Source organism: Amblyomma mixtum, chromosome 2 (genome assembly GCF_055824585.1).
Source record: "Amblyomma mixtum isolate Tamu chromosome 2, ASM5582458v1, whole genome shotgun sequence".
NCBI classification, from domain to species: domain Eukaryota; kingdom Metazoa; phylum Arthropoda; class Arachnida; order Ixodida; family Ixodidae; genus Amblyomma; species Amblyomma mixtum.
Window position 1 is genome coordinate 317575618 of NC_143013.1, and position 17834 is coordinate 317593451.

At 45.0% G+C, this 17834-nt stretch overlaps 1 protein-coding gene across 3 annotated transcripts in view; it reads right to left on the reverse strand.

Annotated features, from left to right (window-relative positions):
• Window positions 1-1836: 1836 nt before the first annotated feature.
• Window positions 1837-17834, reverse strand: part of LOC149365099 (putative RNA-binding protein EEED8.10) — a 45683-nt gene continuing 29685 nt past the window's right edge. For 2 of the 3 annotated variants that reach the window (XM_089575180.1, XM_089575179.1), the window contains exons 17-22: window positions 14585-14672; window positions 11353-11493; window positions 9125-9235; window positions 7217-7264; window positions 5725-5763; window positions 1837-2983 (exon numbers count right to left, since the gene is read on the reverse strand). In XM_089575180.1, coding sequence (XP_089431306.1) covers window positions 2859-2983; window positions 5725-5763; window positions 7217-7264; window positions 9125-9235; window positions 11353-11493; window positions 14585-14672 — 552 coding nt within the window. In that variant the 3' untranslated portion in view covers window positions 1837-2858. Of the gene's footprint in view, window positions 2984-5724; window positions 5764-7216; window positions 7265-9124; window positions 9236-11352; window positions 11494-14584; window positions 14673-16567; window positions 16619-17834 lie in introns of all 3 variants that reach the window. The other variant, XM_089575178.1, reaches the window with a different exon arrangement.

The window sequence follows — 17834 nt, forward strand, 5'->3', positions numbered from 1 at the left end:
TAACGGGGTTTTCTGTAAACATTTTCAAGGTGATATCACCCACATTTTTTATTTTGGTTTCCGTTCTGCATTGTCCTTTCGAGTGTTCTCGTGAGAACTCCTTGTAAAGAAAACCTGGATGTAACAGAAAATCGCGGGCTTTGGTAAATTTTGTTATATCCAAGTTTAACTTATTAGTGCTGGTTGCTGATGCCAGCAGCTTCACCCTACAGATTGAGCCATCCATAGTGAGTGCCAGCAATGCATGAGCTAAAAAAAAAAAGGCGGTGAAATTTTTGTGGGCCATACCATTAACAGGGTATCACTGAAAGATAATGGATGAATGCATTCTTCAGGCTCTAAATGAGGGAGCTTGTACTCTACGTTGAAGAAATTACTGCCGAAAATGTGTAGTCAAAAGTACTGAAATTTGTTGGTCCACTCATTGGCAGCTTATTAGTGTATTGCCACACCCAGTTGCGACTGCCTTTTTTGTTGCCCATGGTAGCTATTCCTGTTGCAGACGAGCATTTTGTGATGGATTCTGGTAATAATGCAGCGTGGCATTACTGCCACGAAATGCTGTTGAGTCCGTAAAAAAGGCAGACTGGTGAAGAGTCAGAAACTGTTTGTTCGTACGAGAAGCTTTCAGGGACTGTGGGCAGAATGTCACCAAAAAGGCCAATGTCAACAGACACACGGTGCATGTGTACAGTCGGGGACAAAAGTCTCCGGACCACATGTTCCTCTAACGGAGCCTATAGCTATGCTGTTAATTGGTGACTGGAGACCACACTTGTGGAGGTAAAAATTAATTTTTTGTTCTTTCATCTCCACAAGTGCGGTCTCCAGCCGCGGTCTAATAGTAGAGCTATAAACTTTGAGGAACACGTGGTCTGGAGACTTTTTTCCCGGCTGTACTTGTCCAGCAGTGGTACATGAAGCATACGGTACATACCCCAAGATCATACTTGGGTTTGTAGGAATTGACTGAAATGGCAGGACGTTTCAGCAAGGATGATCAGAGGTGTTATTTGTAAAGGACGTTTTATAGTTTTCTGGTTTAAACTAGTGGGCTCCTCTCCGATGCTTGAATGCATGTACATTTGGGGACAAAAGTCTCTGGACTGCATGATCTGTAAATGAAGCCTATAGCTCTGTTATTAACCGCTGGCTGATGACCACACTTGTGGAGGTGAAAGAGCAAAGTTTTGACTTCCATCTCCAAAAGTGTGGGGTCCAGCTGCTGGCCCATAGTACAGCTATTGCCTTCATTTGTGGAACACGTGGTCCAGGGACTTTTGTCCCCGACTGTACTACAGCACACGTTGCCTTGTGCAGCATGCCCCTTCCGCACAGTCTTGCCGGCATTCTAAATAACATGCTGGCGCAGCAGTGACCTGGCACACTGCTAGATGCACAGGGCGGGCCATCGCAGCCACTCCCAGCAAAACAAACATGCCGTGCTGCTACTGTCACCATCAAACCTTGACGCAATGCCAAGGTTGCCTGCAGACAGCGCCGCTGACGACGCAAGCCTGATGAAAGAGCCAAGCGCTGCAAAACTGCCAGCAGTCGGCGTGCTCCACGCCTGTGCTTGTATGGCGACTGTGGTCTTGCAGGTCTTGCACAACTAGCTTTCAAGAATATATTTTTTAAGCTAAGTGTAAGCTCTGTGTGGTGATGGTAATTTCAGGTTCTTAGTGTCATACAGCAGCTCCATAAGTTGAAAGATCGTTCAACTTCCATAATAAGTTGATGTTAGAACACAACTTGCTCTGCGTGAGTAACACAGTCAATGCACAAACGAATTTGCCAAGAGCATGCACACACAAAGTGAAAGACTAGACAGAAGAATGCTAACAAAGACTAGGCTGAATGCCCGTCTTTATTTATTCAACTCGAAACAATTGCAAACAAGACAAAAAATACAAGAACGGCTCCAAGTTTGGCAGGAAGCCATAAGTAAAATGAAAAAGGTGTCCAGAAATTCTGAGATCATTAATCGGTGTCCAGTGAAGCTTTTCCAGATGCTACAATTTGAACTGATTACAACCACAGTTTTTGCATAAGGTTGCCCCATTCCTGTTATACTGACCATGGTACAGGTGCTTCTGTGCACTCTGAAACCTGCACGCTCTTTTTAGGATTTCAGCAAGAACCAGTCGACGAAATGGTCTGAAATATTCAATGTGGGCTACAACTTTATCGTAATTCATGCATGTAATTCCTCAATGCGTGTTTTATATGGAAGTAGATAAATGAAAAATATACAGTACACAAATTATCACATTCCGAGATGCAGGACCCTACAGGACATAGATGACTAGCCACGAGTCCGAAATGCAATATAATACAAACAACAAAGCTTCCAGTGTGGTTATTAATTTACCAGTGTCAATAGAAAAGCAAAGGAAACAGCCACTTTATGTGCAGTATTCACAAACTTGGTGAAGGCCAAAACTAAGTCCTTATCCTTATATACAGTTCTGATCCAACAGTTTTGTGCTTTGATCTCTCTTCCAGACCTCTGCCAAATTTCTGTTTGAGAAAGCTTCGAGTTGTATTGCAAGTGGCCCCAAGGATTAGAGCATAAAACAGAGAGGAACACCTGAAAAAAGGAGAACACTTCACAACACACTCAAGGCTGGCGTAGTAACTTCCACCTTGTAAAAGAGAAACAGCTTGCCCTTTGCCAGGCTCTGTACAACGACTCAGGAAGTAATGAACAAGAGGTAAGAGTAAGAAGAAAAAAAGAATACCGCACACTGACGGGAAATATGGCAGAACGCTGCACAACGAAAGTAGTAGTACAGTGCAGCTTTGTTTGGACAGCTGCAAGAGTCGGGCCACTCTCAATTGGTGCTGTGCGGAACCTTTCACAAGTAGTCTTCCGCCCCTGGTGCAAAGTCTTCATCCGAGTCTTCATCATCTGTTATGTTATCCAGGAAGTCCCCAATCTCGTTAGGCAGCATGACAGCCCAGGGCACCATGTCCACATCATCTGTTACAGGAGCATCATCAATCAGTTGAGAAAATGGTCTGAAATATTCAATGTGGGCTACAGCTTTATTGTCATTCATGCAGGTAGTTCCTCAGTGTAGATCGATCTCGATCTACACGTTCCTAGCATTCTTAGAAACAGTGACTTATTGCCCTGTGGGGCGATTTCTCTAATTAAATCGAATTAACGTCCGGCTGCCGCCTTTATTTTTTAATTCTCCCTTGTACGGTGGGTGGAGTCGACCAACGCGTGGAGTGCCTTTCAGCCAGCTCCGTGGAGGCTTAGCTTTCGCTTTATGTTGTTTTTTGGGTTTCCGTGAATAAATAGTTTCATTCGCAGATAATATACCCGCAAAATAAGCCCGCAGAAATAAAAATACCCGCGGACTATTTGCTTCTACGGACTACTACGTATTACTCCGCCGATGGCAGAGCGGCAAGCCGCCACGGGACTGGGTGAAAGGCACTCCGCGCGTTGGTCGACTCTGCCCACCGTACGAGGGAGAATTAAAAAAAAAGGCGGGAGCCGGACATTAATTCGATTTAATTAGGGAAATCAGCCACACAGGTCAATAAATCAAAGTTTCTAAGAATGCTCAGAACGTGTAGAGTGAGTTCCCGCGGCAAAAAGACGAGTTCAGATTCCTCTTCAGTGCACCTTTAAAAGAAAGTTGTCATGTGGCCAGCTGCTCGCTCACTTCTCTGCCCCCATGTGCACCCGAAGTCTCATCGAGGAGAGGACTTCAGAAAAAATGGATTTTATTCTTTAAGGCACGTCTTGGGACGTTGAAGTGGCACAGTTGTCATGTGGAAGTTTTTTCTTATTGTGCGGGTTATGGTTAAAGGCCGGTAAAAAAACTACTTTATGTAAATATTACTTTGTTGCAAATGTCTCAGGAAGCTGTTTCTCAAAGCGATCTACAACTTTTTCATTTACACTTTTTTCCTCAGGTCAATAATTAAAAAGTTAGTTAATTAAGCTTGACTAATTCGTCAACCTGGAAGAACGAAAAAAATACTGCAGACTAAGTCACGTGACTCTAAACAACTCTCATTTGGTTTCAGACGGCTAGGACACCTCGTGTTTTTTAAAAGCTTGGTTACATTTAGCTGGGACACCTGGTATATATATATATATTATAATAGAATTTTCTAGAGATATAACAGTGAAATTTTGTGAGTAGTCAAAATTATTGCTAATGTACTCAAAATAAAAACTGGAGGGGACACTTAAGCTCTGCCTTAAAGGTATGACGCAATATCATGGTGGGCTAATTCCCATACATGCAGAATTGGTCATAGATCCCTGGGAGTCCTTATACCCCTCCTGGCGCAGTGGATAAGCGATGCGCCACACTGCCCTGCGATGGCAGGTGCTGCCATCGGTGGGGCTTGTGCGACCAAGGTTGCCCTTTCCGAGCGATTAAACTAATTGCTGCCATCTGCCAAGGTGGGCAGTTTGCCCATTATACGGTGGGCAGGTTGTGATGAGGCCGCAAGGTCACGTGACCCAGGTGGCCCACTGGCCTCCTAGGTTGCTTCTCTGGGGATTTTTTGCGGCCTTTTACTTATGGTCAACAACGCTGAGGCCGCATTTTCTGTGCAACGAACTCCTTAACGCTACTGTGTTAAAATTACAAAAATACATCAGTAAAAATATTTTGGCTGGAAGCCGCATCTCCCGTTAAGTTCAATTTCGAAGGCGTAAATGTGGATATTTGGTGCCAACAATCTCTATGGTATGCATATTTAGCTGCACACAAGACAAAAGTTGTAGCTCTACATACTTTGGAATTGTGAACTGTGGGGTTAACGTCTTGAAGCGAAGCATGGGCTATGAGAAATGCTGTAGTGGAGGGCCCGGGATTAATTTAGACCACTTGGGCTTCTTCAACGTGCACTTACATCACACAGCACATGGGTGTTTTTGTGTTTTGCTTCCACTGAAATGTTGTGCTATAGGTTCCACAAATTTTGCGACAAATCTGGGTTCTAATGAAACAAACATGCCATTTTTGTGTGAACTGCAGCAAAAGGCCGTCGAAGCGTGTTGTCCTCTTTGTGTTCTTCCTAATCACACTACATCCAATTTTTAAATAATGAATGACTAACTAGCCTAGCAACAAGTTTTACTGAAGCCCAAACAAATGTCGCAGATCGATATCACTGTCGAAATACTCAGAGATCAAAGACTATGCTAAGCAAAACAATATAACGGCTGTAAATTTCCAGAATTAGTTATGAAAAATTATTAGTAATTTCCTGCGTACTCTAATACTTGAGGGCAACTCCACACTGTGTATGCCATAACTTTCCTCTAACACTTAGTGTATCCGAAAAAAATGATCACACTAACTGTACTTTTTTGGCAGCCGCTTACTGTGCGCAAAACAAAACAAACAAACAAAATGTAAGAGGAGAATCGAGAAATGCATGACACCTCTTAAACTTTCCACAAAAGTAGGCAACCAAACTGGTATTTTCCTGCATTTATAAAGGACACCTAGTGCATTAATTACATGGATGAAAAATTAATCAGCACAGTTCAACAGATAAGGCAACAGCTACAGAGCCAGAGGAATTGGGGTCATCTGTGCGCCATCAAGGCCACTCGAATAGAGCCCCACTTCAAGCAACTTCCTTCCCAAATGATTAACAGATAAAACCTGTGCACAGCCCGACCCCCTCCTCTCCCTCCTTGATAAGGCAGCTGTAGTGGTGCAGACTGCACCTGACACCAACCTTCATAGTCGCTTGAGTCCCAGAACAGTTGGTGATCCACTGCAAGAGAGATAAGGTGGGGCTGTCAGCGATGGATGGATGGATGATAATGGCTTTACCCTTTGTACCGGGCGGTGGCTTTCGCCACCTAGCCTATACTTCCCCCATTGTTAATTTATTTTTATTTTCCCTTTCTTTCCCTTTCGCTCTCACAATGCCTAATCTGTCTATCCTTTTTCCCTCGAAATTCACCCCTCCCTTGATTTCCGCCACCAATCCTCCAACCTCCCCTTCGTCAATGTCACGCTTTTCCCATCCACTCGCCCGTCCTCCCCAGTAAATCCCAGTGCTATCTCTATGGCCGTTGCTGCCCCCTCTGGGAGGGCTGGGCAGAGTTCTGCGCACCTCAGAACCAAGTGCTCTATGGTCTCAGTTTCCGTTTTACAAGCAGAGCACAAATATCCACTTCTTCAAATTTGGACCTATACGTTTTTGTTCTCAGAGTCCCTGTCCTAGCCTCAAAAAGCAGTGAACTGCCCCGCGAATTATAGAATAATCGCTCTTTTTTGATGTCCCGTTTTCGTGTCCTATATATATGCCTAGTGCCGATTTTTCCTGCGTTCTTTCTGTCCACATCCTTCTTTCCGTCTCCTTTACCTCCGTTTTCACGTTAGTATTTTGTTGCGTCCCATCCCTCACCCGTAAGTAATAGAGTGTTAAAGTAAAGTTGCCAGTACTGTCCCTTTGTGCTGAGGGCTCAAAACGCAGGACACAACCAGGGACCACAACAAGCGGAATAGAAAGCCCAACAGCCTGCTTGGCCTTCAGATGAAGATTGACTGACAAGCAACTGACATGTCAGTTACCGAAATTGAACTGGCACTACGGGCACACTTCACTGCAGGGACACCATAAAAAGCAGTAACGAAGTGATTACTCATTAGCATCCATGCAAACGCAGGAATGTTAAACAGCTCCCACAGAAACTTAGCGTTAAGGAAAAACTCGTCCTGGTCTGGTGTTCGATTCCTGGTTCCCAGAAAATATGTGCCCAGCACCACTGACACTGTCTCTTGGAAAGTATCAAATAATTTTGAACAAAAACGGGAACCTTGCACAGTGACATATCATAACCTCTTCGAAGCTTACACATTTACCTCTGCATTTCTCCTACTTCTCTATCCTAACTGCAAACTCAACTTTTGGTTTGGTTTGGTTTATGGGGTTTAACGTCCCAAAGCGACTCAGGCTACGAGAGACGCCGTAGTGGAGGGCTCCGGAAATTTCTACCACCTGGGGTTCTTTAACGTGCACTGACATCGCACAGCAAACTCAACTTTTGGGATGGCCAGGAGCCTGCCTAAAACTCTTGGCCACGAGTCTCAGGCAGGCACCTATCTTTCCATCTATGTAATGCTTGGAAATCTTAAGCTTACCAAAAGAGAGCTCACTTCATGAAAAAGTGAGAACTCTAACGGAGACAGAAAAAGCCCCAGATTGCATGCACTCTTACCTTCATAGTCGTACAGTTCCTGGTCCCAGTAATCATCATAGTCAAAATCTGGAAGAAAAATGGAAAATTCTGAAATGTCCACACAGAAACTAGGGCAGCCAGTCTAATTATTAAAGGAGTATAGACACCTAAATTTTATGGGGGTTCAGCATCCCAAAGCGGCTCAGGCTATGAGGCATGTCATAGTGAAGGCCTCCGGACATTTTGACCACCTGGGGTTCTTTAACATGCACTGACATTGCAAAGTACAGGGGCCTCTACACCTAACATTTGGGTGCATGTGTCCTTGTTTGTACTGATGCGTAAGGCATTATTGTACATGCTACCACGTGGTATTCTCGTCCAACCGCTAAATAATTGTCGAATTTCTTTCTCGTACTGGTTCGGTTTCGGTTTCAACAGCCGAACGATGACTGACGTAAGTGTGGTTAAAGCTCACATCAGGCATGAAAAAAACTGCAATATAATCGCTGCTGCTACATTCACTGTCATTCTGGCTCTTGAGGAAGGCTGGCTTCAGCGCTTTAGTAAATTAAAACAATGAGCAGAGATTATATCGATGTTTTTCCATGCCTCATGTGACATGTAACCACACTGACGTCACAGTCATCATTTGGCTGCTGAAATCGAAATCGAAATTGGTGGCTCGGCAAGCATCCACTCTTTAGAGCGTTGTGTGTGTGAGTGGCTTGGGGGTGAAGACAAGTGTGTGAATGCGTGTTCGTGCTTTTTTTTTAGTTGCATGCGTCGTCACGGGCAGGTGTTTTCTGGCATGCATGCGAGCCGCAACAAGGGTCGTCGAGAACACCTGTAGGTTTTGTTTATTTGCAACATCATTTCCAGCGTTTTTTTTCTTAAAAAGAGGCGGAGGGGGACAATTGAAATAAAAAGTAACTAGTAACGTGACACCTCACATTACCGAAAGATGTTAACGTAAGTACGTTACCCATTACAGTTTCGAAATGGTAACGAGTACGTTACTAAGTTACCAAAAAAAGTAACGCGTTACCGACAACACTGCTTTTATCATACAAATCTGCAGCGCATCTGCGTGCACTGAGCAGGCATTACGTAGGCGCTAACCAAGTTTGCGTTTTTTATGCAGGCGGCAACACAGCGATATGCAGACCCCTCTTGGGACGCCGAGCCCACCGTCTCGCAAGAATCAGCTGAAGCGATGTGGGGACGCTTACGCCTCACTGGCGCTTCCCCGTCTGCAGTGACGCTACGACTCCAGCATTCACTGGGTTTTTCACAATTCACAGAGCACAGAACACACACGTCATGGATGTGGACAACTCAGCTTTGTTACGCACTGCTAATTCATGATGCATGGCATGAAACAAGCTTGGCTACCGTGTCGTCATTGGCTGCTGCGGCATCGGTGCACGGCGTATGTCAGCTGATGCAAAACGACGACACTGGCAGCCGCTTGTTTTCCATTCATGTTACAGTGCTCTGAAAACAGCCCACACGTCAAGGACGCAGCAACCAAAACTTCGTCGCAAGTAAGTTGGACCACTTTGAAGAGCGAAGGAGAACTGAAAGAGCAGCTGTTGCTTTTATTTTACTGTGCGTCGCGCTGCAAAAACGTGGATTACATCTATGCTGACAGCGCACTGATCCAGCACTACAACTAACCTTTCCTCCTCCTCTTCTCTGACTGGCCGCCCTACTCCTACTCTCATCTACTTGGCAGCTGTGCTGGACGCCTTGCCCTCTCCCTTCCCGCTTTGCTCGTAACCTCCTCTCCACACTCCACAGAGGCTTCAAAAAGAATTACAGCGCCTTTTCCGGGGTGGTGTCTCTCGTATTGCTAATGCAATAAAAGAGCAAAGGGCAGAAAGCACAAAAGTATCAAAGGCACAGATTCAGTCTTGCTATTCCAACTAGAAGGTGGGAACTTACCCATATCACTCATCTCTCCTGGTGGGTAGGCCTCCATGCAGTAATTGGAGAGATCGACCTTCAGCTTTCCTTTTCCGTCCACAGAAACATCGCTCTCTTCAGCAGCCGTTCCTGAAAATAAATAATGCAACTTTGTGACGCGGTGTTACCAAATGTTTGCAGTTATCGTAAGAGGGATCCAGGAGTTTCAAGTATTCAACATTAAAAAGTCTTCAAAATAAACATTCTCTAATGTGGAATTTCCTACTACTTGAGTGTACGAACAGGATCAAATATATCAAAGATCAGTACGTAACACCCAGAATTTCAAGATACAGGAGTCACTCTGAAAGTACAACTACTAGCAGACTTCACACGAATGCTCCAGTGCCTGCCCTGGGATTGACATCTGCGCCGATGGGTCGGAGACGATGCTAGGGTGGTTGCAAGGTACCCACCATCCTTGGCCGCTGCCAGCACACCATGCAGTATGGTCTCAGACCCAGTGGCCATTGCTCAGCTGTACTAATGCCAGGCCAAGCCATATGCTGGAGCATTCGTGTTAAGTTTCGGGGTGGTTGTACCTGTCAGCCAAGCAATGTTAACAATTCGGGAGATTTATTTACAGCTGAATGCCAGTATAAAGAAGTGTGCGGGACCCCGATACTTGCGTGTTATGTAGGCGCATTACTCTGGCACAACCGTTGCACACACACTATCCACCTTTTCACACAGCTGATCTGCGCATGAGCACCTGTCCTCTTCCGAGCTCCACTGGATTAAAACAAACTGCTAGCTTCTGCCATGCATGCGCAATTCATGCTAGAGACAGGCGTAAGCAACAGATGGCAGCAGCTATCAAGCACACACTTGCCACTGTGCAGGTGCCGTAGGTGCCTCATGGAGCCAGACCACGCCTGCATCACCCACGTACATTTGTTCTCGACCAGTTTTCGCTCATTCCCCTGAGAGCGCCCCCATCTTGTGAAAAAGACTGATTATATTCATTAAAGCAGGCTGGCATGCTGAGAAAAAAAAACAAAAAGCTTTATTGCAGATCAAGTGCCGTTTAGTAAAAAAAAGAGTCAATTTTTTCTTTTTTGCACAGCTTTCATAACAAAAAGGGCAACTACCAATGATTTGTGTCGAGGCTCGCAACGCAATGTGAGCACTGGGAGTGATGCAAGGCAACCTTGCATGGCATCAAATGCCACTACAGCTGCATGCACTAGTAATGGTTGGTCTTTCTGTCATCCCTTTAACACTGCTCGCCCATCCAGGGGTGGCCCTTGACTTCTTTTTTTTTTTTTTCTTCAGAGTGACTTCACTCATTTCAGACGACTTGCACAATATGGATGATTGGTTTTGGATTATGCGAGATGTCAAAGTGAAGAGCTCTGGAAATTTCGACCACCTGGGGTTCTTTAACGTGCACTGACATCACAGTCCTCTTAACATTTCGCCTCCATCGATATTTATTTATGTACCCTCAAGGCCTAGGAGGCATTACAGAGGGGGTGGGTACAGGGGTTGAACAAAATTCCAACAAAACAACTTGAAAAAAAAAAAAAAAGATAAAGCACACGCGTACAGGCACTCCCACTTGGGCAGCACTGCTGCCTGCAGTATTTGGAAATAAATAAAAACTGAAACGTATGTTGCAGGGCTTAAGAAGAGAAACAAAATGCTCCAGACACAGCAAACAAGTGATAAGAAAAAACATGAAATAAGCAGGCTAGACAGTCAAAAAAATTTTTAGCGCGTCTTTGAATGCCACAGGATCTTGAATATAGGCAATGGAGGGGGGAAGGTGGTTCCAGTCCTTTTTAGTTTTTGGCAAGCAAGAGTCAGAAAACAGATTTGTACGGCAGTGTGGGGCGCGAACTTTATATGTGTGATCAACATGCGTTGATATGCGACCACCATGGTTGGCAACATGGACGAATTAGCGCTCTTCAGCAAGCTGCTGCCCTACAGAACCCAAGTGTTTGAAAGGAAACAAGCGTCAAGCACGCCAAGGATTGAATTACTGTTGTGCTTGTAGTCAATCTGATGTTTAATGAAAAGCTGTCCCTGTTGGTAATTGGCAAATCTGCTAAACCAAGATGTTTCACAGATGGCCAACAAAATACCATCCCATGTTATCTATCACAGCAATAGTATTATAAAGGCACGGAATGACAGTGAAGCTGCCTGAATGTTACTCCCACCTCACACACTACCACACCACGTGCCTTTGGTAAACTCACCTCCCAGGACAAGAGTCAACAGGTGGGAGCGGTCAGCCACAATGGCCACACAGCCATACACGGCTTCACTGGTTACATCCACGCAGCCACTGAGATCGAGCAGTTGCAGCTCCCGGCAGAGCTCCACCAAAGCCAGCACAGCTGTGAGGACAGTCCCGATTAGAACACACAACTTTACGCACAGGCATTTTGAGAATACTGAACAGTACTATGTGCAAAACAACACAGCAAAAACAGTTTCTTTTTATTCAAATCAAGAAAACAAATAATATATCCAGGTCTGACACACCACTGGAAGTGCAATATCTAAAACTATTGCAAGAGCAAAAAGGGTACATAACATTTCTGAAGGAGGTGAGTGACCAACTTACTGACTGCCATAGCAAGTGTAGAAGTTCATTCCACATCCAGGAAACCCATTACCCTTCCCAGTGTGATGTGCCCATGGTCTTAAGACAAGCACACATATCTTGAGCCACAAGAAAATGAAACTTTCTGACAAAACAATGCTTTTTTTTTATTGCAACAGTGTGCTTGCTGGCAAAAAGTATTACCATCAAATATAGAAACGCACTGAACTCTCGAAGAAAGTCCGGTAACGTCCGGTGGTGCGGCCCAAAAATCCATTCTTCTACATCTCTTTAATGGCCTAGCAACAGGGGCCCTCCAATCGTTGTCACACCGGTCATTACACCCACTTAAGATGGTTTGGTTTATGGGGTTTAACGTCCCAAAGCGACTCAGGCTATGAGAGACGCCATAGTGGAGGGCTCCGGAAATTTCGACCACCTGGGGTTTTTTAATGTGCACTGACACCCACTTAAGAGGTGCGCGGGTTACAAGGGCACCATGCAATAGGCGAGATTTTCACACGAGTGTTTGCCCTGCTGGGACACCTAGACTCAACCCTTTGGGAGCTTCGTACAAAGTTCTGCAAGTGGGCTTTCCTGCGTATCATAATTAACCAAAATAGGTGACGGACCTTGTGCTAGGAGAGTTATGAAGGCGACGGGATGGATGCCATTGGTGTGGACATTAAGTATATAATGTATTCATCATCATCATCAGCCTGACTACGCCGACTGCAGGGCAAAGGCCTCTCCCAAGTCTCTCCAATTAACCCTGTCCTTTGCCAGTTGTGGCCACTGTATCCCCGCAAACTTCTTAATCTCATCCGCCCAATTAACTTTCGCCGCCCCCTGCTGCGCTTGCATTCTTTTGGAATCCGCTCCGTGGCCCCTAAGGACCTGGATCTATCTTCTTCGCATTACATGCCCTGCTCAAGCCCATTTCTTCCTCTTGATCTCGACTAGGATGTCATTAACCCGCGCTTGTGCCCTCATCCACTCCGCCCGCTTCCGATCTCTTAACATCACACCTATCATTTTTCTTTCTTCCAATGGTGGCCTGTCCAGAGCCACAGATTCTTAGCACCATCCGCTGCGTCACAGGTCTGACCGCCGCCTTAGTCAGCTGCTCCGCAGCCACTGGGGACTGAGGGCCGACGGTTACTTGGTTTATTCATACAGGAGCCTGCGGCCAAGTACTACACCAGGATGGCCAAATCCTGTTCTGGTGAGGAAGTGCGTTGTCATTTCTGGTCACTGAGATCAGGCCGCACCCCAGGCCTGGTTATGCAATTCCATAGACATGCGGAGATTTCTTTTTTTTTAACGGGACAGCGTTAAGGGCCCCGTGTCGCTGGTATCGCCATCGTCGGCGCCAGCGTTGGCCGCAAGCGAAAAATCTCAGAAGCATTAATAAATAAAACCGAGTAGGAAATTGCCCGTTCGTTCGGCGCGGAAGCTATGCTGACGTTTGTGGCAACAGGTTTGTCGAGAACGATGTGCCGAAGAACGCTGTCGCGTCATACCCTCAAGGCGGAGCTTGAGTGTTCCCACCAATTTTTTTTTTAACCCGGTGGAGAATTCGCGGCACCGGGATTCAAACCCCGGTCCCTTTGCATGTGAGGCGGATGATCTACCTCTATGCCACTGCTGCAGCATAAAGAAGTTTTCGGTCTGCCAAAAGAGTTTCCCCTCCGGCCATACACGGAGTAGGCCAGGGCCACACCACTTCCCAAGCGGCAGGTATATAGTGTATTACAGACGAATAAAAAAAGAAAGCACACTTTCGTGTTGTGATTGTTTGAAGTGGCTAAGCAGAACGTGTTGTTGGGCTAGTTGGTTCAATACTTCAGACAGGGTAGTTGTGCGAAAAACACACACACACAAAAAAAGACAGGGTACAAGACGAGCGCAAACGAAGGACGAGGGTACGGGACGAGCGCTCATTCCGTACCCTGTCTTGTGTGCATGTGTGTGTGTGTGTGTGTGTGTGTGTGTGTGTGTGTGTGTGTGTGTGTGTGTGTGTGTGTGTGTGTGTGTGTGTGTGTGTGTGTGTGTGTGTGTGTGTGTGTGTGTGTGTGTGTGTGTGTGTGTGTGTGTTTCGCGCGACTATTGTGTCTGAAGTACTGAAGTGGGTCGTCGGCCATCTTGTTCGCAGCACATGTAATATGTCGAAAAACCCAGTTGCGGAATTTCGCACAAGATCAATCATAGCGTGTCGTAACGATATCAGTCTACACACTAAACAATGGAGAAGAAAAGGAACAGGAACTTTTTATTGTTTTCCTGAAATTTTAAACTTGATTGCCAGTTAATCTGCCTAGATATTGTGGTTTTGCCACGGTCGAATTTATGAAAGCTGATGCAGTATACGATCGTTCGCGAGTACTCTGGAATTTTCTAATATATTTGAAAATTCTCAAATGTCAATTTCTTGAATACAAATATGAATGGAATATAAAAATATTTGATCTATAATCAAAAGTTAGAATATTTGCAAACCCTATTTTTTTTTTCATGTGTTGGTCTCGTGTGTTAGAAAAATACACAAGATTTCGAAAGTGCCTATTGTGCCGTTCAAACTTTTTTGTGTGCCACAAGCATTCGGAAAATTTGCTTTGAAATTATTTGAAGACATCTAGTACGGTTCACTTTGAACTGACTTTGAACTGAAAGCCACCACTCGATCAGGCCAAGTGTTCAAGTGAACACACTAGTGCATGGCTTTGTGCACTTGTGGTCCATTGAAAGTAGTGTGTGAGTCAGCACTTTCTAATAAACAAACAAGTCAGAACTTTTTAACCAGACCACTTTGCCGTCTGTTGGCCCCAGTGCGTCAAGATGTCAAGCGGCTTATGCAAGATCAGATAGCAAGAGACACCCACCTCTGTCTGTCAGTTGCGTGCACCCACGGGCCTCCACTGTGAGCAGGTGGCCCTGGCATGAGAGGCTGCTTATGCCAGCATCAGTGAGCTAGCAAAGACAAGAAGTGTTCACAAGATGTGCAAAGGGCCAGACATGATGTGGCAACAGCTCCACATGAACACAAGAACACCACACGAAGAGACCTCAAAGATTGTACTTCAATGTGTGAAAAATATTTAAGCACAATCAACAATCCTGCTCCCAGCCAGTGTGCAGGTTGACATTATAAAAGCAAGGCGCACCATCAAAAGGAACAAGTGACAATAGGCGTCTTGCAGCAGCTTTTGAAAGAGGAGGAACTGCAATTTGTAGCAGCATTGTCATGCTTTGGCAGCAGAAACAATGGGATTTTGTTGAAGATGTTTCTCAATTTTGTAGCAGAACTCTAGCCCTGGCAGCATGCAGAAAAAAAGAAAAAAAAGTACAGGCTCTGTGGAGTGCCTGTGCGTCCGGTGCGGCCATGCACCAAAGTGAAGCGGCGCAAGCGCACAGGGAACTAGGGAAGGTGTCATGTCTTCTGCTACAGCGCTGGAGCACGCCGCTCTTTGCAGTGATGTACACTTTAGTAAACGCCAGATACTGAAGGCCTGAAGCGGCTTTGCAGGAAAGCGCACTTCGCTCACTGCATCATATTGTGGCCGTTTTAGAGCGCCAGCACTAAGGCTTCCACCAAAAAGCCGTTGTTGCGGCAGTTTGTGCGGTTCGCTCTGGCCTTGATGAGCCCAGTCTATAAACTGGATAGCACGATAATTGTGATTCAGCATGACTCGACATAATTTGCCTTGAATAAATGGTTCAGCTTGTCATGACTAAACAAATACCATGACTCAGTAAACACAACTATGGTATGACTCAATGATTTGCCATGACTGCCAGAACCTGCCTTGACTCAGTATGACTCAAAAGGATTAACATCACTAAACCTCACTATCATGGCTCAGTATGATTTTCCAGGATGCTACAGCTTAGACACGTTAAGCCATGGCAAGTCATGCTATCAAGCCTCATCATGATTTGCAATGAATCAGCATGACTTGCCCAGGATACATATGACTCGGGTGTTACAAACAAGACTTACCACGACTAAATATGACTATCATGACTTAGTATAATTTGCAAGACTCCTATGACTTACATGACTTTTGTGACTAAGCATGATGAAAAATGATTTGCATGATGCACTGCTATTCACCATGACTAACGATTAAACGTCATGACTAAACATATAAATCCATGACAACATGACTTTCCATGACTAAAAGTGACTATCATGAATCAGCACAATTTGGCACGGCTGCAAGAACCTGCCTAGACTCTACATGTCTCAGTATGATTAACATGGCTCATGAGTATGATTTCCCAGGACTGCCATGACTGAGCATGACATGTCATGACTAATGAGCCAGCATGATTACCATGGCTAAACATGAGTATGATTTGCCAGCACTGCCATGACATGCATGGTTTGCCGTGGCTAAACATGACTCATTAACTAAGCATGCAAGACAGAAGCAAACTACCCGCTGCTGAAGTACTTTGCCTCTCCATAAAAGTGGAGAGATTTCCCTCTTTTCAATTTGCCATCTGCCAACCGAGATAAGAGCTACTTGCTCTAACAAAAAAAAAAAAAAAACAGAACAGTTGATGATATTTGAGAATCCATAACTTTTGAATATTCATAAGAATACTTGCAAATGGCAAAAGTGCACTGCAAATTGAATAGAATAGCAAATACCATTCATGAGGTATTCAAAGTTTCGAACATTTGCACACTTCCTTTCCTTCTGAGGCAATGCCGCGGAAACTACGAGCGTGCACCCACTTCTCACAAGCATGTGAGCCAATCAAAAAGAACCAGAAGCTTGCACTAATGGATTCCACTGCAATGCCATGGAATGTTTCACCTCCCCTAACAAATCAGGTGATATGTTTCGAGCTTTTACCTTTGATTCAGACTGCACAAATGAGTACCACCTATTTGTGCCAGGAACCCTCTGAAAAAAAAAATCCATCAACGGATACATAGAGATGTGTCGGGCAGGTCACGAGCAGGAACACGACATTCAGTTTCAGTTTTGTTTAGAAAAGTTTTCCAGTGACCTTTCAGTGCACATATGGCTCAAAAGTAAATGAAAACTGGATCCTGTAGCACCATACATACAGCATAATTTGCCATTTGGCACAGTTGGTAGGGGACTTCCGATGACATGAAAAGTAAAAATAATTGCTAAAACCTAATGTTAAAAATTTTACAATTTCAACAACAGCAAGGGTTTCATGCATTTAAGATCTCAATATCATGAACTAAGGTTGATAATGGAATTTGGCTGAGAAGCCTTTACAGAAAAAAAAAGACAGAACAAAAAGACATGAGAAAGAGGTACAAAAAGTGGCACAGATGCGACTTCAAATGAATGCCAGCAAGAAGGAAGTTAAACACAATCGAACCACAGTCACCCTAGTTTACTAGCCTCAAGTGATCTGCAACCAAGGTTATCATGACAGTGGTTGCAGCGTGCAAAAAAAAAAAAAAAAAAGATGAGTAATCATGAAATTCTTTAAGTATACAGTAAAAGCTCATTAATTCAAAATTCATGGGATCAGAAAAAACATTCAAATTATCGAATGGCTGCAAGAAATACTGTCAAGAACTGTTTGCGTCACTGGAATTTTATGTATTTCGGAAAAGACTGGCAAGCGGTCGCATACTTTTGAGATGAGAACACTGTGAAAATGACTATTTTTCAATTCTCATCAACGCGTCGAAGCAGAACTACTCCGAAATCTTATTCTTTCCAGCACCATTCATGGCACGATGTGGTAGCAGTAGAGCTCTCTCGTAAGCGGCTATGTTGCGAGTGTGGAGGCTTTACTGCACAAATAGCGAGTCGCGTGTGACGAGTGCACAAAGTTTTATGAGTGTTGCGACCTGCGCGGCCAGCAGTGGCGAAATGCCAAAGATGACGGTGGCCAGCACATGCTGGTTAGAACGCCCTGGGACCTTGGCCTCAGCTGGACGCTGCCACCACCGCTCCGCCTTTCTTTCTTCTTCGGCAGCCTTTAACGAATGTGGCTGGGGTCGCCTCCTAGGCAACCTCCACATTGTGGTGACCTAACGAGCTGCACCTTGTTCCTCGATAACATTCCTGGATGGCAGGCTGGCAGGACCCAAGCATCGACACGGCACTTCCGGCGTTCTGACCACAGGGC